Source organism: Vicia villosa, unplaced genomic scaffold, assembly GCF_029867415.1.
Source record: "Vicia villosa cultivar HV-30 ecotype Madison, WI unplaced genomic scaffold, Vvil1.0 ctg.000469F_1_1, whole genome shotgun sequence".
Taxonomy (NCBI): Eukaryota; Viridiplantae; Streptophyta; class Magnoliopsida; order Fabales; family Fabaceae; genus Vicia; species Vicia villosa.
This window is the reverse complement of record NW_026705226.1, coordinates 648522-674189: the sequence shown is the minus strand read 5'-3', so window position 1 is coordinate 674189 and position 25668 is coordinate 648522. Positions and strand designations below refer to the sequence as shown.

At 31.6% G+C, this 25668-nt stretch overlaps 1 protein-coding gene across 1 annotated transcript; it reads right to left on the bottom strand.

The window, feature by feature from the left end:
* Nucleotides 1-17594: 17594 nt before the first annotated feature.
* LOC131628634 (GDSL esterase/lipase At5g03810-like) lies at nucleotides 17595-25150 on the bottom strand. The gene is made up of 8 exons (XM_058899464.1): nucleotides 24913-25150; nucleotides 24511-24641; nucleotides 24186-24419; nucleotides 23126-23381; nucleotides 22903-23047; nucleotides 19238-19373; nucleotides 18861-19156; nucleotides 17595-17757 (listed from the first exon to the last, which is right to left on the bottom strand). The coding sequence occupies exons 1-8, from the start codon at nucleotides 25148-25150 to the stop codon at nucleotides 17595-17597; spliced, it is 1599 nt and encodes a 532-aa protein (XP_058755447.1).
* Between the last annotated feature and the right edge of the window lie 518 nt (nucleotides 25151-25668).

The following is a 25668-nucleotide window of genomic DNA, read 5'->3' as shown; positions in this document are numbered from 1 at the left end:
AACTAGCCCTCAATTGGGAAGGCACTTACCGAATCTACGACAAAAAAACAACGGGGCCTACTACCTCGAAAACCTACTCAGTGAAAAACTTGCTCGACCCTGGAATGTTGAGAAACTTAGACAATACTATAGCTAACCAGCAAGCCATTATCCAACCAGCCCTTCGCCGACAATGATACATGGACAGATAAGGATGCGCGTCATGGTACGAATGGGTACGTCTCCATGAAAACGAAGGTCGAAATCTTGCTCGCGCTAGCAGCACTCTGGCCCGACGGGGAAGTCTACACCTAGTTCCTCCGTTGTAGTACCTGTTCGACAAAACACCCAGCTCATGATGGGAACATTCACGCCACAAGCACCTGGCCCCGGCTGCGGCCTCGTGCTCGTCACTTGCTTAAACCCGCTCTGGTCTTCCCGACTTGTACCCCATCGTATCGGATGACAATTAACGATTGAGCAACCACGAGCCCTAATTTATGTCAAGTATACAACACTTACAAAAATCCAATTACAAAATTCAGCATACACGAACATGCACACATTTTTAGAAAATACTTAAAGGCATTTCAAAACGAATCATAAACCTAAAAGTTAACGAGCATAGCCCCCTGTCTTAAAGAAAATCAAAAAACTGGCGCGCAGGCCAAGCAAAACTAGGCATACATATCAGACGTTGTCTCCTTCCTCTTCCTCTCCCCCTCGTCATCAACACCCTCGGGAATCACAATATCGCCCGCAACCAATTTGTAGTACAAGTTGATTCCTTTGGTGACAAGCTCAATTAAGGGTTGACGACGTTCATCTGCTCGACCGCCACCATGAAATCGACATCCAGCGTAGCCATGCAATCTTGCTCGAGCTCCCTTATCTTCGCAATTAGATGAGCTCGAGTCAACAGAGCCTTCTCATCTTTAGTCTCATCTTCAGCAGGACGGGCGGCAGATTCCAGCTCTTCGATATTCTTTTCCAGGTTGTCACGCTCGTCGGTTGAATCCTCCAGCTCTTTATTCTTGTTGACCAAGTCTTCGACCAACCTAGCTTGAACTTCATACTTATTCCTATAATGCCTAAAGTCCGACTCCACCTTGTCGAGCTTAAGCTCGAGGGACACGTGCTTGGCTTTCAGACGATCATAATCCTTCTACGAGTAGGCCCCCGTGCTATTAAGGGCGAGCGTAGCCGCCAAGATCCTTATTGTGCCTCGACGTCCCGAGCGAGCTCCTCTTCCCGAGCCTCCCTGTCACGTGCCAGGATATGCTCAGCTTCTTCCTCGTGTAGGAGGAGAGAGTACAAGGGGGCATCAAGAATGTTTCCGGGGAACCGGATTCTTTACCCTCTGTCCGACCTTTAGGGGAAACTTGAATCTTCTGCTTCTTGGCCGGGATGCCCAAGGAAACAGGGCTCGCTTTAGACGAAGGCGAGGAGCCTTCAGAACTAGCGCCCTTACTTCCAGTTTTTAACTGTTGGACGCAAGTACTCTTCATACCACTCTTTGCTCCCTTGGCAGCCCGCAACTTGACCATTTTCTCATGCAGGTCAGCTATTTTTCCTGCACACATTAAACGAGGTTAACACAAGAATAAGATAAAACTCATAAAATATACAACGCGATATACCTAACAAAATCATGGCCTCCCCGACAGTCAGACACTCGAGGAGGGCCTTGGTATTTATCTTCTGAGCGACCATGATGGGCTCACCCTGATCATCGTAAATCTGTTTCCCATAAAGGGTAGTACGTCTAGCGGCCTAAATGCGCCAATATACCTAACGAGCAGCTGGTACGCAGCCCGATCACGGTCATCAAGATCCTCGTCCTTAAATATGTAAGCATCTATTCCCCTCTCGAAATGCTCATACTGCCACTCCAAGGGGAACTTACTAGCTAAGCAAATCTTTATCTCCCATCCTTCCTGATACTCTACGGTGTTAAACAAAGTCATATCTGCGGCAGGGGTGAGAGGCTTTATCATGAATTATTTGTCTTTAAAATGTTTTACGGAGTCTTAGTAAATGTGGAACAACTTCCTCGACTGCTTGAAGGAAACCCATGCATATTTCCCATCAGACTCACTCTTCCTCTGCAGATGAAAAACCCGGGACAATAGACCTATGCTCGGCTGAACCCCAAGGTATCGGCAAACATGCTCGAACGCCCGAAGAAAGGCTAGAGTATTGGGATGGAGTTGAGAAGGAGCCAGCTGTAGCAAATTGAAAACGTCTGTTTGCAAAACGTAAAAGGCAGTCACATTCCCACCTCCTTAAAAGAAAATTTATACATTGCAAAACAGTTTCCAGAAAATTCTGAGCAAACCCGTTGATGAGCCTTAGGCGGACAAGCCTTCCACGAACTTTCCATGCCCGGCACCAGATCCTCGACGATGTTGAACGCTTCCTCAGGATGGGTCACGAAACACGAAACTATATTTAAGGCATCATAAGTCACTCAATCCTCGAGTCTCCTCGGCGGAACAACTTGCACGGTAGGAACACCCTGCTCAACAGGCACTTCACATTCCTTGGGATCATCCTTCACATCCACTAGATCAATCTCAGGGTTTTCGTCGGCTATTTTACGTGAAAAGCAGAGGAAATAGTGAATTCGTCTATAATCAAATCCACCTTCCACCGCAAATCAAGTGAAAGGGCGAGGATAGATGGTCAACCCACGACCCCCTTCTTTGATACGGACAGGTCTTTACACAGGAACTAACATTCTGTTACTCACGCGATAAGGGGTAGATCCTCCTTGGGGAGATCCTTTCACATCCTTGCCACACTCATATCCCGCACGACAAAAGCATGCAAAGAAAAACAAATCCTCCCTGTCTTGCTTATAGCCTCTTCAAGCCAATCGAAGGTTGTTCGTCTCACTCATCTAAATTCCCTCAAAACATTCCTCGCAATGTCGGCATATTCATGGGGTGCTCGGGAGATTCATGCAATTCCTGGGCACTCAAGCGGGAAAACTCAAACAAATCGCCGCTACGCACTTATTTAACCTATTAATCAACCCTAAAAACCCAGAATGCTAGCAATCCGTAACAAGGTTGAAAATAAAGTAGTTACTTGATGGAAATGGAAAGTTGGGAAGATTGCTGTGACGAGAAAGATTCTTGTTCTTGATAGCAGAGCTACAGGGAGAAAACACTTAGCGAAATGTTCAAATGGACCTCTTTTCCTCTTTTTATAGCTAGGCGTTACGGGGAAGTGGGAAGGGGAGCCATCATTACCATTATTACCTAGGCTGCTAGACTCCCCTAGGTCATAATGGCGCAACAATTACCTGCCACACGTCATAAATGATCTGACGTTTCACCTGTGGAAACTCAATCGTTTCACATTCCCCAATCACATAAAGGCGAATGAAACATTTCGCCTCCTTGGCACAAGGCTCCTCAGGGAATCCCAAGTAAACGAACTGATCAAATATTCTCGGAAGCCAAGGTTATGATGCCGTCAGGACACGTCTTCGTCCTCACACGACGCCTGACCAATTAGGAATGCTCATATAATCCTCTGCGGATAATGATTACGTAGGGCAGCATTAGACGCCCTCGATCCCTACAGTGCTCCTCTTTCGCCGAATAGTGTAAAGTCATTGCTTCTGGTAGAAACAAAGACTTGGGGGGCTCCTATTCTGGTCTGGGCCGAGCAGGCCCAACACTTGTGCCAGAGTCGAGCATCCCCAATCCATAAGCTTGGGCCGAACATGCCCAATAAGCGCATACGCTAGCCGTTATGAGCGTCAAACCCACGTGTCTGCTAAAGAGCACGTGGTCCAACCCAATAGCGAGGGATTTAGGCAGCTAACTCTGAACCCTACGCTTTGTCCACCCAGGATGTGAGTCATTTGCTGACTCAACCCTACCACATATGATTCTGACAGTTTCCTAACACGTGGTCCTCCAATGGATTTGGCCCAATTAGGAAATCTTGGCCCAGCACCGGGGGCTATAAATACCCTCTTTCAGTAGAGGGTCAGGTATTCAATATTCATTCTATCACACCTTTTTTGTACTTGCTCTCATTGCTCTCAAACTTACTTTGGCATCGGAGTACCTTGCAGGTACACTCCCAGTTCACAGAAGTCCAGCATGTTGCAGACCTTCACGGTCCTTCTGATCAGGTACGATCAGATACTATTAACCATTTGATCATAAAAATATAAAAATAAAATAATTTTATCATAGTTAAATTTTTACTAAAATTGTAGTATGATTAGATGTGGTAAACTAAATAAGTTATTAACTCTCTATGGTAAGTTTTATTGATGTCTTGAAAATTGTTTATAATATAGTTGCAGGCTGATTCAATAATTGATACAATACAAATTATAATAATATTTTAAGAACATGACACTTTCCCTTTCCCTTATGTATCATGCCATAGAGCAGGTTAGAGTAGGTCTAGACTGGACATATAAACTCTGCACTTTTTAAAGCAGCTGAGAAGACTTTTATCAAATTGATGTATTAAACCTGCAGTTTCATAAAGCAAGAAATAAAGTGAAATCAAATAATGTTCAATTATTCTTGTTAACTATATCATGATAGTATAAGAAATTATATGTTGGTTCATTAACCTTGCATTGTTTGATTTTCTATGAACCATACAATGTATAAGTGTAATAGAAATTGTGTATTAAGACATTAGCAAAAGTTATGCATCTTCCTATTATAATTTTCCTTGTTATAATTTGCTGCTAAAGCTTCCAAATCAATTAAAACATATCAATAAATCATTAAACATGAATAAAAAACAAAGCCTCCAAATCACATTACAATCTCACATTAAATCTTTTAGATTTAAAAAACATGAATAAAAAGAGCAATTTTTTTTATAAAAAAAACTGAGAAATCTTCTTACCTTTGAGAAAAAAGTAAAGCTTTAATTTGTATATTTATTTCTTATTGGATGTAAAAAATTAATCTTTTCTGCATAAAACATAAAAAATTTGATAAGAAAAAGTATAAGATATCTTAAAATAAAAATAAAGTTAGAAAGAAAATAAGAGAATATGAGTTGACAATAATAAATGAGATAAAAAACTATCAATCTTTTTAAAGCGAGTAGCAAAGAAATATATATATTCTTAAATAAGATTAAAATTAATCTTTTCTTTCTAAAGTAATATCAACTGAAATGGTTAATTCAAAAGAAATTATAAAAATCAAACAAATGGGTATTCAAAATAAATGATAAAAGCAAATAAAGAGGTATTCAAAACAAATGGATCAAATATGCAGAAGAAAACCTGAAACATATATTTAAACCAAAACAATTCAAAGTTGATATAAAAATGAAATCTAAAAAAACATAAAATAAGAAATCAAAGATGATATCAAAACAAAATTGATAAAAAGGAAAAAATTGATTAAACTCTCAAAATAAACTAAAGAAATAATTAGAGGAAATTACCTGAGTTTCAAATGTTTGGAACAACAACGGGAAATTATAGTTTGAAAACCTAAAAAAAGGTTAAATACGTTTTTAGTCCCTATAAATATGTGACTCTGCATTTTTAATCCTTATAAAAAATTTCTTCAATGAATGGTCATTCTAAAATTTTTATGCATGCCATTTCAGTCTCTACAATTTTTTAAAATTTTAAAAACTATTTAATTACCTTTTAATTTTTAAATTTTTGAATAATTTTGTTTATATATGTTTAGAATACTGTAAAATATTTATTTATCAAGTTATAAAATTTTTTAAAACGAGAAGAATTAAATATGAATTTTTCAAATTTCAAAAAATAATGATAAAAGTAATGAAAATCTCAACTTAGAAATTAAATTTTTGAGTTTCTTTTTTTTTTTCCAGGAACTTTTTAAAACATTCTGAACATGTCTGCAAAATAATCATTCTAAAATATATATTGGTTTGACAGTAAGGACTAAAACTAAGTGTATAATAATTTTATAAGGACCATTCATTGAAGGAAAATTTTATAGGGACTAAAAATGCAGGGTCGCATATTTATAGGGACTAAAAATGTATTTAACCCCCTAAAAAAAAAGCAAATTTCCAGATCTCTTTGTTGAGATTTTATCTACATATCTCTATAATGACCATAGATCAAGGGATTGTACAACTGTATGGTTTTATTCTTTCTCCTTATTTAGAGCTCTCTGATATGGAAATTTACTCCTAATTTGTAGCTCCATTTGTAGTATAAATACAAGTTGTATGTACCTATCTAAATCAATTGAGAGAGTATCAATACAATACTTTCTTCTTTCAAGTTGGTATCAGGGCGATACCTATTTTTTTCCAGTAACCCTAGCCAAATGAGTGAACCAGAAAAAAATAGTGAAAAAAGCGCTGAATCATTTGGAATAAAATCAATTCCATTTGTTGTTCAATCTGAAGGCGTTTTTAATGGAGATGCATATTGGTGAAAGAGAGATGCATATTGCTGAAAGAAAGAAATTCTCTTATATTAGGAGCAAAATGAAGAAACTTGCAGAAACAGATGATGGGTATGAAAAATGGTATGCTGAAAATCAGAAAGTGAAAAGATGGTTATTAATGTTCATGAAACCAGAAATCATGAAGAGGTATTTACGTATACCTACTTCCCATGAAATATGGATTGCCCTGTCAAAGGCATTCTATGATGGAAGTGATGAATTACAAGTCTTTGCTCTAAACCAAAGGGCTTTTGATGCTAGACAAAATGGAAGATCTCTATCTGAATACTATGGAGAGTTGATTGAGATATTTCGAGAATTAGATCATCTGGATACAGTGAACATGAAAGATCCCAATGATACAATTGCATATAAAAAATCCATTGCTCGGTTGAGAGTCCATATATTTCTTGCAGGGTTAAATGATATCTTTGATCAAGTTTGTGGAGAAATTTTGCGCAAGGATCCGACTCCAGGACTGGAAGAATGTCATGGCTTGATTCGGAGAGAAGCGGTATGACATGCTACTCCAAAAGGAGAAATTAGAGACTCTGAAACTGCTGCAATGATGACTCGAAACCGACAGAAACCAGACGAAAGTGTAAACAAGTGCACTCATTGCGATAAAACTGGACACGCCAAAGATCGTTGTTTTGAGCTTGTGGGATATCCAAACTGGTGGGATCACAGTCGAGCACCAAAAAAACGAGGCTCGAAGAATGCTTTTATTGTTGTTGCTGAAACAAATGATAATGATGTGAGCTTATCATTGGTGACAACAACAAATATTGATGGTAAGGCTTTAAATATCTCTGCACCTGTTATTGATAATTTATGGATAATTGATTCAGGTGCTACCGATCATATGACTTTTGATTCAAGACAGATTTCACATCTTAGACCCTCTTCACAGAAATCTATTTCTACTGCCAATGGTAGTGAGGCCTTAATTGTTGGGGAAGGATCTCTTTTCTCCAGATCTACACAATATTTTTTTTCTATGATCATGATTCTCAAATCTATGTAAAACACAAAACCAACAAAAACAAAAGAGATGAAATAAGTAAAAATTAGAGATGTGAGTTGTGTGACTCTAGAAATTAATAAACCAAGAAGAACATAAAACACACAGCAAAACATCATATCAGATTTAAATAACAAAACACCATTAATGATAAACATACAAGAACATAAAACACACAACAAAGCACCATCAATGATAAACCTTAAAATCATAAACAGAGGCAAACACAGAAAATGACGAAAAATGGTTCATACTTGATCAAAACAACCACCGACATGGAGATCTCCATCAGAGATGAACAAATCTAATAACAGTACAAGTTATTAACAAAAATCATAACTAAAATACCGAAACCAGAATGAGAGCGAGTATTGAACAAACCAGACTGAATGGAGGTGATGAGAAATGAATCCCTTATTTTCTCAATTGCATGATAAACAAAAAAATGATTGAAGGTAGAAGGAAGAAAACAAAAAATTGATGAAGGGTCTGGTTTATGTTGTATAGAAAGAAGGTGAAAAGAAAATGAAGAATGTCGTGTGATGGAGATGATAAAGCAGAAGTTACATTGGAATAACGTAAATGTAGAGATAGGTAACCAAACATTTAATGTGACCAGATAAAACTGATGTATCAGAAATAATAAAATAAAAAGGTTCAAATAATAAAATAAAATGAGTGAATACTCCAATGAAAATGATAAAGCAGAAGTTACATTGGAATAACGTAAATATAGAGATAGGTAACCAGACATTTAATGTGACCAGATAGAACTGATGTATCAGAAATAATAAAATAAAAAAGTTGAAAGAAAGAAGTAAATGTTATGTTTTGAAAGAAACATGGCCGATTGTAGAATAAGCACGGGCTTTGTTGTCTTTTCCAAAACCATCAAAGTTTTTATATGATAAATAATAATACCCAACAAAAACAACTCCTCCAATCTTCATTCTTTCCTGTGCACGTTAACATGATCTCCATCATGTTAAAAATTAAGATTTTCAATAAAAACTTTAAATTATAGTTATCACTTACTATATGCATATTTCTTTCTTGCCCTCTTTATTCAATTCAATTGAAATGAAGTAGTTTTCAGAACGACTATAATTTATAAGAGGGAGTTATTTTGGTAAATTAATAAGAGTAGTTAGAGAGCAATTGCAATTTTTATAAAATTATAATTGGTTAGTTATTCCAATAATTGGTAATTAAGGAACAAAATAAGGCCAGTCTAAAATCTTCTATTCTCCCTACTGATGCTGTTGGGATGGTTTCAACTTTATTTTCGATTTAGTTGTTTTTTCTTTCGGGGGCTTAGGCCCTCACTTTCATAAAAAAAAAAAAAATCTACTCTATTTATTTATAGATATAAATTATAGGTATAGATACACTCTTATTGGAATATTACAACTCCTTTTCAAAAATACTATAATTTTTATTAATATTTTATTTTCATATTAAATAAATTATATTTTAAAGGATAAAATGAGCATAAAAATTAGTCAGCCTAAAATTTCCATTTTTTTTCATAAGCTATCCCTTTATGATTTATCTTTAGTTCTAGATTATTGATAAATAAAATTAAATGTGCACTTCTATTTTTGTCAAAATATAATCAAATAAATTACATGAAACATTAGTCTATGTAATAGAAAAAATTTCATGTATTCATGCTAGAGGATGAGTAACTACGTACTCTAGTAGTAGGTCTTTCAATTATATGAGAAGATAGAAATATATTCCCTCTGTCCTAAATTATAAGAGAAATTCTCTTTTTTGATTCATTGAATAATTAATGTATTTGGTCTATATGCAGACCAGATACATTAATTATTCAATGAATCTAAAAAGTGAATTTCTCTTATAATTTGGGACGGAGGGAGTACTTAATTTCTTTCTCTTCTTCTACATTTATTTTTCTTTAATGCATTTATTTTCTAATAAAATTTAATATTTCCTCCGTTTCACAATATGTGTCCTCTTTTCTATTTTTATTTGTCTCAAATTATTTGTCCATTTAGAATACCAATGTAATATTTATTGTATTTTAATTCATTTAAGTACTCCACTACCTATTATTAATAAAGTTATTTTAATAAATGAAACTCATTTTATCATTGAAATCAACATATTAATCATTTTCTTAAAAAGTGTGAAAAATCTCAAAAAAGACACCTATTGTGAGACGGAAGAAGTACAATGTTTTGAACAAATCAGCTCATGGTATTATATTTTTTGTTGTATCTCTATTATACCTTCTTCATTGAGGAAAGAATCATAGAGTTCAAACTCATTAATACTCGACACTCTTCAAACTCCACTATGACAAATAATAAAACAATATACATGAATAGGGCTGGTAATGAGTCGAGTTGAGTCGAACTTGTCTCAGCTCAGTTCGACTTGTTAAGAATTGACCGAGTTCGAGTTCATCATGAACTTTTTTTCAGCTCAAACTCGACTCATTAAGAATTGACCGAGTTCGAGTTCGAGCTCATCACAAACTTTTTTTCCAGCTCAAACTCGACTTGTTAGAAGTTCACGAACATCTCGGTTCAACTCATTAGGTTTATCTTGCTAGATTCAACTTGCTTATTTCCATGACTTAAAAGTAATTTTTTAAAGTCTATTATATATATATATATATATATATATATATATATATATATATATATATATATATATATATATATATATATATATATATATATATATATATTTGACATTTTAAATAAATATTTTTATAGTAAAAATATAGAAATAAAGTAAAATTTATAAGATCGAAATTTATAGGATGTTGATTCTATTTATATATAGGGTTAAGATTTGGAGCAAATATTTAAACTTACTCATAAAGACAATATAATTCATCTCATATATCATCGAGTTGACTCATGAACCTAACGACTCGAACTATGTATAGTTCAAGTTCGGCTAATTTAGTTAACGAACTTAGTTTTTAACTCATATTCGACTCATTTGGTTCATGAACCTAATTCAACGATTTAATTGTCAAACCGAGTTTCAAACTATTTTCGAGTTGGTTTGGTTCATTGTCAGCCCTATACATGAGTGTGCATTGTAAAGAGTTATAAATCTTTTACTAACAGTTGGCTGAAATCAAAATGAAAACTCAAAATTATATCATTAATTAGTGATCTAAAACTGTTTAAAAGTTCTTGTTTTATTTACTTATTCTAGTGAGAGTTATTTGTTTATTTATTTTAGTGAGAGTTATTTATATAATATATTTTGAGACGTTTTCCTTACAAAAAAACTATATATATGTGCAGTAAGTGTAAATTAGTTTTATATTAAAGTTTAATTTAGTTCTTTCTTATAAAAATGATTTGCAAAATTGAGAGTGTCTCTTTATATAAATTATTTTCAAACTTTATATCTCTTTACACTCCGTAGTCTTCTTATTAGAAACTGATTAACTTATTTTTACAAACAAAAACAGAGATATCATTTTACATAAATTCTTTTCAATCATTTTATTTATTAGATAACTGCAGAATATTTTAAAACGGAAAAAAAGACTTAAACAGAAAGAGGAGTCAGACCAAACCCTCTCATGAAATGGAAAATGTGAAATTAGAAAAATCTAACTTATTACAAACTTAGAGTCTTTCTTATATATTCTGATCAATGAAAATAAAATATTTAATAGGTATTATTCTAAAGAAATTATTGATATATATATATATATATATATATATATATATATATATATATATATATATATATATATATATATATATATATATATATATATATATAACTTTTTTGTTTTCAATGATTAAATATAGTTAACATTATTAAAATACAACTAAGATTATTTAATGATATAGTTGTTTTGATCTCTTTAGAAAATAACGTATGATGATATTTTCAAGATGCTTTAATGGATTCAGGCTGTATCATTCAAATTCGTTTTAAAATTTAATTATAAATTATTGTATCAAGTCGATTTATATTCATGGAGTTAATGTCTAATAGGCTTTGAGGTGTGTGCTTAATTAACTTAGCTGAGATCAATACTGCCACCATCAAAGTCTTTTTAGGATCAAACTTAAATCAATAGTAAAAAAAATGTTAGAAAAGTTGCAAGTGAGCAACAAAAATTTTGAGATATAAATTCTTAAAATATTTATAGTTTATTATATTTAAAATTAATACATAAACATATTAATTATATTAATATCTTATTAATTAAAAACTTAATAAATCACTCATTAATTTAATTAATAAAATTAAGATATAAATAGTTTTTGATGGTAGTAGTATTGTTGTTAGTTAAGTTAATTAAGCACACACCTCAAAGTTTATTAAACATTAAATCAATGAATATGATCAATTAACTTGGCACAGTAATTCACAATTAAATTTTAAAGCGACTTATCAAAACTGAATGATACAGCCTGTATCCATTAAAGCATCTTGAAAATATCACCATACGTTACTTTCTAAAGAGATCGAAACAACTTTACCATTAAATAATTTTAATATATATTTAATCATTCAAAACAAAAAAGTTTTATGTATATGGAGGACCATCATCCGATAAAAATCATCAAAATATATATATATATAAAAGATGAAACATGTAATTATTTATAAATTTTATTTAATATTTATGTCTACTCAATATATAACTTATGATCTTATATATATATATATATATATATATATATATATATATATATATATATATATATATATATATATATATATATATATATTTCATACATAACTACAAACTAATCTAACTTATCGAAATTTTTACAAATCAATTATGTTTTAGTTAGTTAATTCTGATAACTTCCATAAATTAAAAAAATAAAAAAAATCAAATAATGAAATACTTGATTTAATTATTTGAAATACTTGATCTAGACAGTGAAAATTAATGTACAAAAATTAAGAGATGTGTACATTTATAATTATAAAATATAAAAATATAAGATGAAATTAGAAAGAATTTGACAACAACTAATGCACAAATCAAAAGCAATGTCTACAATAATAAAAAAAATATCTAAAATCTATAAAAAGTAAGATAAGATTAGAAAGAATTTGACTTTTTCATAAGGTGACTATGTTTAATTTATAGAGATTTTTATAGAAGAAAGTAAAATGAAAGAAAACAAAGACAACGGAAAAGAACTTAATCTTTTAATTTACTTTTCATATTTGTAAATATTTTTATTTAACATTTGATCTCAGTACTTTTGTTTTTATTTTTGTAAAATTAATTTCCGTTAAAACTAATCTTTATTATATATAAATTATTTGATTCGAGTCTTTATCACTAATATTACAAGGATCAACTTAAAATATAAGCAATTTTATAAGAATTAAAACAAAATAAAAATGACTAAAAGTAAAGGTAAAATGTACGAGAAATCAAAGTTAAAAAAAAAGTTAAAAATAAAAGACAAATGTTATATATTTATAGAGGATAATTATATTTTTAAATTTTAGAAAAATTGTAAAGAGTAGTACTATATGTTATTTTCAAGATAGTGAGGAGTAGTACCATTTGTAGAGGTCATTTTCAAGATTTTTTTGGAAAAACAAATATATACTGTTTTGAAATTATTGCCATATTTATATTTATTATCATATAATATTAAAGCTTACTGTGTTATATGAATGTTATTAATATTACAGTTGAAGGACTATTACTATATATAGACAGTGTTATATGCATGGAATGCAATTATATGCAAAGAAATAATTGAAAAAAAATGCAAATAATGTTAGAACCAGAGGCTCTCCTTTGATCACATCAACCACCAACACAGTTTCAAACAGAATAATGAAAGTTAAAAAGAGAATTAAAGATGCCATTTTTTCAATTATTTCTTTACATACTATTGCAGTTAGGGGTGGCAAAACGGGCCGTCCGCCCCGCCCACCCCGCCTTATGCCCGCCAAAAAACGAGCGGGGCGGGCATGCCCGCCAAATAAAATGGGCATCAAAATCATGCCCGCCCCGCCAAGATGGCGGGCGGCGGGCTTACCCGCCTATTTTTATTTATATTTTTTAATAGATTAATATGATTTTTTTACCTTTTAATTAAACTTTTCACTTATTTTTTAAAACAATTTTTTATAAAAGTAATTTTTTTAACAAATTTACTCTAAAAAATATTACATATATTTATAAATAAATGTATAAAATAAACCATCAAGAATTGCAATTACTAGAATTAACTAAAAAATGAGTGAGTTTTGGAGGAGGAGCGGGTTTTGGCGAGCGGCGGGCTTTGGCGGGGCGAGTATGGCGGGCGGCGGGTTTTGGCGGGGCGGGCTTTAGCGAGCGGCGAGCCTAAAATCCCAACCCAACCCACCAATTTATGGCGGGTGCGCGGGCGGCCCGGCGGGCCCCGACTCGTTTTGCCACCCCTAATTGCAGTCCATGTATTCAAACCATGTTTTTATATAGTACTAGTTCTCAACTTTAATGTTAGTAATACTCACATAACACTGTACACTTTAATATTATATAATAATAAATGTAAGCATGGCAACGGCTTCAAAACAGTATATATTTGTTTTTCCAAAAAATCTTGAAAATCTACAAATAGTAGTACTCTTTACTATCTTGAAAAAGAAAACAACATGTAGTGTTATTCCTTACAATTTTTTTTAAAGTTAAAAAATATAATTATCCTCCATAAATATATAACATTTGTTTTTTATTTTTAACTTTTTTAACTTTTGGTTTTTCATACGTTTTGTATGTTATTTTTAGTCATTATTATTTTGTTTTAATCTTTATAAAATTGCTTATATTTAAGTTTGCTTATGTTTAAGTTGATCCTTGTAATAGATTGTATATTGATTTTAATATCTGTAATATATTAGTGATAAAGACTCAAATTAAATAATTTTTATATGAGAACTATTAGCTTTAATAAAAATTAATTTTATAGAAATAAAAACAAAAGTACTTAGAACAAAAAATAAATAAAAAATATTTAAAAGATAAGTTCTTTTTTGGTTGTCTTTGTTTTCTTCTATTTTTATTTTTCTTTCTTCTGTAAATTTTTTTCTAAACTAAACATAGTCATCTTATGAAGAAGCCAAATTCTTTCTAATTTTATCTTGATTTTTTAGATTTTAGATTCTTTTTATAAATGCACTTCTATACATCTCTTTTGATTTGTACATTGGTTTCTGACTTGCAGCCAAATTCTTTCTAATTTCATCTTATAATTTTAGATTTTATTTTTTTATTTTTATAATTTTACTTGTATACATCTTTTTTGATCTGTACATTGATTCTCACCGTGTCTAGATTAAGTATTTCATCGATTGATTAATTTATTTAAGTTTTTTATTTATAGAAGATACTAGAAATTAACTCATTAATACATAATTGTTTCGAACCCGATAAGCCACTTATACATCTTTAAAAGTGAACTTTTTAATCATACTTTAGTATTAGTAATGGATACTCTATACGAGGTATTTTGTTAATAGACTTAAATCAAAACCGAGTTATAAGAAAGTATATAATTATTTATAAACTCTTTTTAACTTTTATGTCTACTTAACAATTATTCTAAAAATAATTATGGTAATATATATAGGACGTATCATATAAGAATGACATTTTTATGTAAGAATATGAGAATGACATTTTTATGTAAGAATATGAGAATGAATCTGAACCATTAAATTTTAAAATAAATGGTGAAGATTAAGTATCAATCTTTTTTTCTTTCTCCTCCATCATTTATTTTAATAATGGAGGAGAGAGAAAAAAAGATTGACACTAATCTCCACCATTTATTTTAAAATCTAATGATTTTGATTCATTATCATATTTTCACATAAAAATGTTATTATGATACGATACGTCACATATATATATATATATATATATATATATATATATATATATATATATATATATATATATATATATATATATATATATATATATATATATATATATGACATGGTGATGATTTTTATTGAATGATGATCCTCCATATACATAATTTTTGTTTTGTTTTGAATGATTAACTATAGTTAACATTATTAAAATACCACTAAGATTGTTTATTGATATTTTGATCTCGGTGTAGAAAGTAACTTATGATATTTTAAAGATGGTTTAATGGATACAGGTTTGATAAGTCAATTATTAATTATTGTATAAAGTCAATTCATATTCATTGAGTTACTGTCTAATGTCTAACGGACTTAGAAGTGTGTTTAATCAACTTAATTGACAACAATGCTAACACCATCAAAGTTTTCTCATGATCAAACTTTAATCAACATTAAAAAAGTTAGAAAAGTGAGCAATAGCAATTTTGAGATATAAATTGTTCAAATATTTGTATTTTATTATATTAAATTTATTACATAAACATATTAATTATAGGGTTAAATATGTAGAGTCCTTATCAATATGACAACATTCAATTGTAGTTCTTATAAAAAAAATTCGTCAAACAATAGTTCTCGCAATATTTTCCGTCCCTATTTTTTATCTCTCCCGTTAGATTCCACCAACGGAGGGCTGTCAATGAACCAAATCAACTCAAAAATAGTTTGAAATTCCATTTAAAAATTAAATCATTGAACTAGGTTCATGAACCAATCAACTAAATATGAGCTAAAAACTAAGTTCGTTAACTGAATGAGTTGAACTTTGCTCTAAATCTTAGTCCCATATTTTCTTTTAGTCTAACAGTTTTAATTGATAATTTATATTCTCAACTGAGCAAAAATATTTGTATAAATAATTATACAAATAAAACCAACATCGTATAAACTTCAATCTAATAACTTTTATTTTATTTTTATTTAAAAAATATTATACCTAGATACTTGCTTTCTTCAACTTGTTTTCCATCTTCGTCTTTGTCAAGGTCGCATGATGTTGACATTGGTGTTGCTCTTTCTTTTGACTTTTCCACGTCAAATCTTTTTTGCGGTTCTTTGCAGTATTTAGCTTGATTTAAGAATTTTTCCTTTTTAGTTTGTTGAATTTGTAGTCCTACAAAGTACTTTAGCGCTCCCTTCATTGACATATTGAATTCATTATGCATAATATCAAAAAATTCCTTGCACAAGAATTAGTTAGTAGCACCGAAGATGATATCATCAACGTAAATTGGAACTAATAGAATATCATGCTCATTTTTCTTAGTGAAGAGAGTTTTATCAACTTTTCCATTCGGGAAGTTATTTTAAAATAAAATCTTGCTTAGACGGTCATACCAGACTCTAGGAGCTTGTTTCAGCTTATATAGTTCTTTCTTAAGCTTGAAAACATGGTCTGGAAAGGTTGGTTTGATAAATCCTGGAGGTTTTTCAATAAATACCTTCTCTTGAAAATAACCAATTAGAAAACTACTTTTTACATCCATTTCAAATAATTTTAAATTCATTATGCAAGAAAAAGCTAATAATACCCAATGGATTCTAGTCTAGCTAAAGGAGCAAATGTTTCATCAGAATCTATCCCTTTTTGTAGATTTTATCATTTGTCCCTATATCCTAGTTCAAGGAATTGCACCTTAGACAAATCAGGCTATGATAAAAAATATCATTTGGCCTTATATCCTGAGTCGAAGCCTCAACCAAAGTTGTAAAACCATCTGATAACAATATTCTGTCAAGCCTGCTCATGGACCTCTCACCCCTTACACCACGAAAATCTTCTTGAAACAGTAGGTAAGTTAATCAACTACATTAGCTCAATGAAGTCATTGAATTTATAGACCTCCTGCGACTTGTAATAATCATTGCAATCCACCCTCTTAGAAGAACTTCTAACAGAGTTGAAATCCCTTGTTGTACACCATTCCCCATCAACCCATTTCCGCCTAAGTTCTAACAAATGTTCCCACAACTTCCTCTTCAAAGCCAAATTACAAGAAGAATAGATATTTACGAAGTAACACATCTTATCTTTAAACATGGCTTTAATTCATATGAGACCATTGTAACACCCTTCTAAATCCCGCAGAAAATATAGCATAAATCAGAGTAATATATCATGCATATCAATCCAACGGTGTCACATACAATTCAAAAACCACAAACACCTGTCATGCTCAATAACACTTAGAATATAATTCACGTTTTCCATAAACTTCAGCATATGAACTTTCATGACATCACATGATACCACTTTCATCAATTCGAAAATCACCACCCCGACCTTGATTGATCAAAGTCATCCGATCCACCAAACTCAAATCAGATTTCTGACATTTCCGAATCTCATCAAGAATACCACTAGTAAGGTTCAATATACCAAGCTTAACTCCAGAAGAAGTCCTTTCACAAATCAAACTCATATCTCAAAATTGTGCAATCATTTCTAACTCTTTTACCATCAACATCGACATATGCAAAAATTTCCTACTCAATGCATCAACCACCACATTTGTTTCACCCGGATGGTAATTCAAACCAAAATCACAATCCTTAAAAAAATTATAACCATCTTCTATGCCTCATATTCAACTCTTTTTGATCAAATAGATACTTCAAACTGTTACGATCACTAAACACTTTGAATCTTGACCCAAACAAATAATGTCTCAGAAGTTTCAATGCAAATGCAACATCAACCAACTCCAAGTCATGTGTCGGATAATTCCTCTCATGTACTTTGATTTGTCTTGAAGCATAAGTCATAACTTGGTGATTCTGCATCAACGCACCTCCCAATCCCATCAACAAAGCATCACAATACACAACAAATGGTTCTGACGAATTAGGAAAAGTCAACATAGGAGATGTCGTCAACTTTCTCTTAAGCTCTTAAAAACTCTCCTCACATTTCGCATCCCAAATAAAAGTCTGACCTTTCCTCGTCAACGACAAAGCTAATTTGGAAAATCCTTCAATAAATTTCTGATAATAACATGCTAAAACAAGAAAACTTCTAATCTCAGAAATATATTTCAGAACTTCCCCCTGGGATACAACTTCAATTTTTGACGGATCAATAACAATACCTCAGCTCGAAATCACATCGCCAAGGAAACTCACTTCCTTTAACCAAAACTCACACTTAGAAAAAATAACATACAACTGCTTCTCCTTTAGCACTGTTAACACAATATTCAAATGCTCTGCATGATCTTCTTTTCTCTTTGAATAAATCAAAATATTATCAATGAAAACAACCACAAACTTGCTCAAATACGGATGGAAAATCTTGTTCATATACTCCATGAAAACACCCGATGCATTAGTCACACCAAACGACATTATCGAATACTCATAGTGACCATACCTCATTCTAAAAGCAGTCTTATCACGAATCTGATGATACCCTAACCTCAAATCTATCTCACTGAACACACTTGCACCACCAACTGATCCATCAAGTCATCAAACCTCGAAAGTGGATACGTATTCTTGATAGTAACCTTATGCAACTGTCTATATAATCCACACGAAGTCTTATAGAGCCTTCTTTCTTCTTAACCAACAAAATTGGTACAACCCACAGTGACACACTCGAACGAATGAAACTCTTCTCAAGCAAATATTCAAGTTGATTCTTCAAATCTTTCAATTCGGATGCCGACATACGATATGGAATTAAATCAACCGCGAACTCCACTTTACACTCTGGTGGTAAATCACTTATATCTTCAGGAAATACCTCTGGAAAGTCACGAACAATCGCTAAATTACCAATTGCTACTTTTCCACTAGAATTCTAGGTTTCCAACAACATAAACATCACATCTCCATCCTGCACTGACTCTTTCACTTGTTTAGCATACATAAACAACTCTACCTCATCCCTAGACTCAGGAAAAATAATTATCTTAGCTGAACAGTTCATATAAACATGGTTGAATTCCAACCAGTTCATTCTAAGGATAACATCAAGTTGATCTAACGGAAGACACACTAAATCCATTTCGAAATTCCTACCAAAAATGCTCAACGGACAATTAAAAAAAAATGAAGTAGTCACTGAACCCATAGTAGGAGTATCAATAACCATACTTCAACACATATTAGATAACTCAAGATTCAATCTCTTATCACAATCTAAAGTAATAAAAGAATATGTGTAACGCCCGGATAGTTAATTAATTATTTAATTAAATATATTCTGGGAGTTTTGGAATTTATTGACAAAGCGGTGAATTATTGGCATATTACTTGAGAGTATTATTTTAATTGATGGATTTATGAAATGGTAGAAAATAATATTAGAAGTATTACTAGATTATTCTATAAGATTAATTTTAAGTGGACTTGGGTTGTTATGTTGAAAGTAGTAATATTGAGAGTATAGAATGTAAGCCCAATAGATTAATTAGAATAATATTATTATTTGGTCTATTATATTAATTTGAGAGAATATAAGAAAATGAGAAAATTAGGTTTTTGGTTGTTGATACCAGTAAGAGAAAGAGGCACAAGGGTTGGAGAAAAGAAGATATGAGAGATTGTTGTCAAGAGCCAAAAGTTGGGAATTTCGATCGGAGGATTTGAACGACCGTATAGCCAAGGTAAGGATGGGGTTCAATCTCTATAACCGGGTTTATGATAGACCGTATGTGGGGTTAGGGTGTATAATTTTGTGCCATGGATTTGTTTGTTGTTTCGGTGATATTGATTCCATGATAAATTGTTGATTTTGTGATTTTTTGTGGTTCTATAACTGTGTTGGATTGTTGCTGGTATTTAGTCGTTGTGCTGATTAATTGAAACTGTAATCTATGTTGTTGGTAGAAATATTGTTGTGTCAATTTCGTTGGATCGACTGAAGAAGAAATTTCTCAAAAGTTCATAGTAGCAGTTCTGGGAACAGGTGAAGAAGGTGAGGTTTGGAGAAGGTGGCGGGGGCCACCAGTAAAAAGGGACAGGAGTCCCATGGGAGAAGAGGAAAGTGGTGGACCCCATAGCATTAGGGGCGGGCACCCCATGGTCCAGCAAGTGGGGGGCGGGTACCTCCTATATATGGTGGGGGGCAGACTTTTGTTTGGTTGTGACGTATAGCTTTTGGGTTCAAGCGTTATCCTAGTAACTAATAAGATCCCTTAGTAATTAATATATATAGTATCTAGTAGCAATATATTGTTTAGTAAAGTAATATAATTTGATTAGTTGAAGGATAATAATGATGATTGAATAATAATGCTGATAAGTCATGATGTGGAGTAGAAGCAATATGTTAGTAGATTCAGCAGAAAACTGTAGTTTTAATTAAATCGATAGAAATTGGTATTTTAGTATAATCAAATTAGTAGTTATGTGCAGGATGAATTAATTATTAGCAAGGCTCTTAGTAATTAATCTGCCGAGCCAGTCAAATAGTAGAGTAGGATAAAGGTGTGGTAGCATTATTAGAGTAGTAGTATGGCAGTTGACGAGTAGCAGTATACATGAGTAAATAACAAGGGAATTAAGTAACAGAGATATTTTGGTAATAATTTCAGGATCAGTGGTTGATTGGAGTATTGATAGCAGTAAATGTTGGAACAGTATAATAGCAGAATTTAGCAGGAATTGATATGTTAGCAAACTGGAATAATTAGCTAGCAGTAATTTAGTAGTAATCTAGTTTTTATAGCAGGAACATTATATCAGTAAGTTAATTACCAAAAGTTGTGTAAGTAAGAAGCGGTGATAACAGTTAACGAAAACAGTTCCGAATAGCTGAATTAGCCAAATTAAGCGGTATAATTAGTTGTCCGGAATTAGTTGAAAATTGTCGGAGTAGTTCGTATGTATTTATAGATATTATTGGTGGTCTTTTTTTGTTGAAACTATGTCGAATAAGTTGATTTGTAGTTACAGTTGAATCAGTTGTTTTGTCCCTATTTATGGGTATTATTGAGTTGCAGGTCTAATGACATATGTTGATTGAATTGAGTTGTATGTTATAAGTTGTCGTTAATAAGTTGATTAAGTTATAGGCCTATGGCCAGTGTTGAAGCGACGTTGAGTACCTTTGCCTATTGGTACAATGTTAATAATGGCTTATGCCTTTGTGACGATGAATTGTTGTTGTTTGTGATTGTTGCATTCATTTACATTTGCATTCTTAAGTTGGCCTGGATTGACAATTATTAAGTTTGAGCTATGCTCACCACGTTGGCCTGGATTGACAAATTAGCGACGAAAGCTTATGCCTTGATGCCTCGATAAACTGGCAATTTCTAAGTTAAGAGTTCTGCTCCAATGGTACCACATGCATATGCACAGTTGTGTCGCATCTTGAGTTGTGTGTCAAAGTTGTTGTTGTTATTAAGTTGTGTTGATTTAAGTTGTTATGTTGATATGTTGGTTGATTAAAATTGTCTTGTTGTTGTTATTAAGTTGTTTATTGGTTGTTGCATAATTGTTGTCATGAAGTGTTGATATTTTGTATGACTTTGATTTAATATACCTTTTATCATTCACTTGCTTATAGTTGTTGATATATCACCCCTTTCATTTGTTTCATCGTTGCCTTTATACTGGTAACGTGCAGGTATTCAAGAATGAAGAATTAGTAGCTGTCAGTCCAAGTCGGTTTAGTTACTCTGATACGTAGCACTCAGGGAGGGATTAATGATTGTCTATGTTGTTTCTATTGTTGTTATTATAGTTGTTGCATTTTTAAGTTAAATAATAAAAAGTACTATTGTGTTTTCAAGTTGCTTTAGTTGAATAAAGGTGACCCGTTGTTTAAGTAGAATAGTTATGAATTCCGCTGCATATTAAATAAAAGTTGGTTTGTTCTAAAAGCTGATGTAAGTTGTTATGTGGTCCTCCGAAATTAAAGTGCGGTGTATCTGATTATGTGTTGTTTATATGTTGAAATCTGACATCCCATGTCTTGTTGAAAGTTTTGAAACACTCTGATTTTTGACATAATTTTTTGTTAGAAATTAGAGTGTTACATTAGTGGTATCAAAGCAGGTCGGTCCGTCCGGCCAGAGTTATCTAATGTTGTTTATCCCTTAGTGCACGACAAGTGTGTACAACACTGTCGGTACTTGTTTGTTTTTAAATAAATTTTTGCAGGAGTTGGCTTGAAGCTAAGTGGTGGAGAAGCTGTGCGTCTCGGATATGTTTCAATTGTAGGATGTTAGTATGCTGCTGATGGCGACAGTGCCAGTGTTATTGAAGCTTTGTTGTTTCCCGAATTCGAAGGTAACATGAATTTAAGATTTTGGTTGCTAATCAAGTTGGAGCCTCTTGAAAAAGAGGTAACTAAAAACCGGTGTACACAATTTTAATTATAGAATAAATTTGAAACAACTTAACTAATATTGCATTAAAATAGTAACACGATACATGGCATTATTTTTTATGAAGTAGTAGAGTAATAACTAATATTTAAGACAACTTTATTTTGTTAAAGTGATACATATTAAAGACACTCTAAGAAGCCGATGAGGCATTGATTAAGTTTGTATAAAAGAGATTAAATCAGGAGTCAAATGATCAATCAAATACTTGTGTGTAGCTTGTGTGGGATGAAAACTATCCCAAAATACATATTCCGATGCATTAGCACATGTTCCTATAGATATTGAATTGCATGCAAAAGTAACTTCTACTAATCCTGTCCCACAACAAGCCTTCCTAGATTCTGAAAATCCTGCAAAAATGTAGTTGTTAATTAATATAAGCCATAAATAAGAAAAGTTTATAGGTTTAACATAATTAGATTTCTTACCATAATCAGAAGGTTTGGTGCTAAGTTTATAGAGAGGTTGGTAGATATCAAGGATGATCAGTTTAAGGTCTGGAAACTTTTTTAGCAATTTCGTTGAAGTGAGATTGAGTTTTTTATTGAAGTCAATAGCAACATCGTTTATTTTTTCTACACATGTGTTGTAGGGAAAACCATAGAAAGTGATGACTATAGGCATACAACCTATAGGAGGTAATGTTGACACACCAATCTTCCTTGCTCCTAGTGCATATAAATCCTGCCAATCCATAGTATATTGTTAAATAGTAAAAGTTGAATAAAATATTATTGTTTTGCAAGTAAAATATAATATATTAGGGTTTAGGTAATATCAAATTAAAATTAAAAAATTGAAAGTAAAAGATGTTAAATGATTAGATTATATTTCAATCACATTTAATTAATTTTATAAAAACCATATTATAAAAAGTTAATTATGTTTACAGTCCTCCTAAATATCTCAAATTTGATTTAGTTTTTAAAAATTTTTTTAAAGAATGACATTCCTAAAAATTTTCATCCGTACTTTTGGTTGCTATTGCAATTTAGTGACAGTTTTTATAATTTAATTACAGAATTAACGACTGTTTTAGCTACGATTTATTATTTAGCAACAGTTTTAGTAAAAGTTTTAGTATTAGGGACCGAAAGTGTGGATCAAAATTTGAATGACTAAAAATAAATTTAAAATATTTAAGAGAGGTTATGAGAGACTTTGTGATGAGAAGAATAGATAAAAAATAATTAATTTTTTAATTTTTTAAAACTTTTTTTTTAAAAATTTATAACAAAATAAATTGTTTTTAAAGAATTTACCTAAACTATAAACTCTGTAAACTTCTTCCAATAAGGTTTTGGAGTTCCTCCGAATTAAGGAGGTTTAATATTATAGAGAAAATTTTCCCAAATTCTTCACCACCCAAATTCTTCAAAATTTTCAATTTCATGCTTATTTTTAAAAAGTCAAACCATCTTTATTTCTTCAAACTACCAAACAAAACTCAAAAAAATTCTTAAGCAATATATATTAAGAGAGACATACCTGGATGAAATTAAAGTAGTATTGCAAAAGAATGTCTGAGAATTGATAAGGTGTGTAAATTGTTTGGAGAAATGGATCTACGTAATAATTTAGTACAAAATCACTATTCCCGGCAACAACAAAATATATTGAACCATATATTACTGATAGTGCTTTTGATTGTCCAATTGTTTTCACCAATTCTTTCTGGTATTCCTTGTAGTATTCTAGTTGTTGGCCTAATGAAAGTACATTCTACATAAACAAAAAGATATATCAAATATTATATTTATCACATGCAACTTAAAGTAAACAAGAGAGAGAGAGAGAGACTTTATGTATTTACATATTTTATAGGTGTGGAAGGATGGTAACCAGTAGCAGCTGAGGCAAAGTTGGCACCGATCAAAAGATTGTTTCTTTCCTTAACTAGGTTTAGGTAAGCCGGTTGATATGAGGTAAATCTAAAAACCTCAGCTACAAAGAATAAAAATTTAGATCAAATTCTAATATGAGAATAAATTTTTAGGTATCCTCTGCGCACAATTGCAAAGACAAATTAACAGAGATTTAACACTGCTGTGTATTTACGATTTAGATTAAATCCAAGACCTTTAGTTAAACTGAAAGAGAACCTTACCATCTTATTCAAGTGCTCTATAGTTACAAATCAACAATTTTATTGGAATAATAAAAATTAAGAAAATGTATGTAAATAATTAGATATGTTGAAGAAAAAGAAAATTACATGCATAATCTGCGGCAACCTTTCCATTAGAAAATCTTCCGGTTGGAGAGTGATTCACAAAGTCTCTTCCATAAGGGAAGAAGTTTGCTTTAACCAGCGTTTGTAAATAGTTGTTATTGCCAACATCAATAATTGAGTCTCCAAATGCAAATAATGCTGGAACTAGAGGCTCTCCTTTGATAACCAACACAATTTCAAACAAAATAATGAGAGTTAAAAAGGGAATTAAAGTTGCCATTTTTTCAATTATTTCTTTACATACAATTGCAGTAGTCCATGCATGCAAACCATGTCTTTATATAGTACTAGTCCTTCAACAATAATGTTAGTAACATTCATATAACACTGCAAGCTTTAATATGATAATAAATGTAAACATGACAACAGCTTCAAAACAGTATATATTTGCTTTTCCAAAAAAATCTCGAAAATGACCTCTACAAATAGTACTAACTCCTCACTATACTCTTTACAATTTTTTTAAAGTTTAAAAACATAGTTTTCCTCTATAAATATATAATTTTTTGTTTTTATTAATAATTAATAACTTTTTTAAATTTTGGTTTTTCATACATTTTATATGTTACTTTTAGTCATTATTATTTTGTTTTGTTTCTTATAAAATTGCTTATATATAAGTTAATCCTTGTGATAGATAATATATTGATTTTAATCTCTCTAATATATTAGTGATAAAGACTCAAATCAAATGATTTCTATATTACAAAGATTAGTTTTAACACAAATTAATTTTAT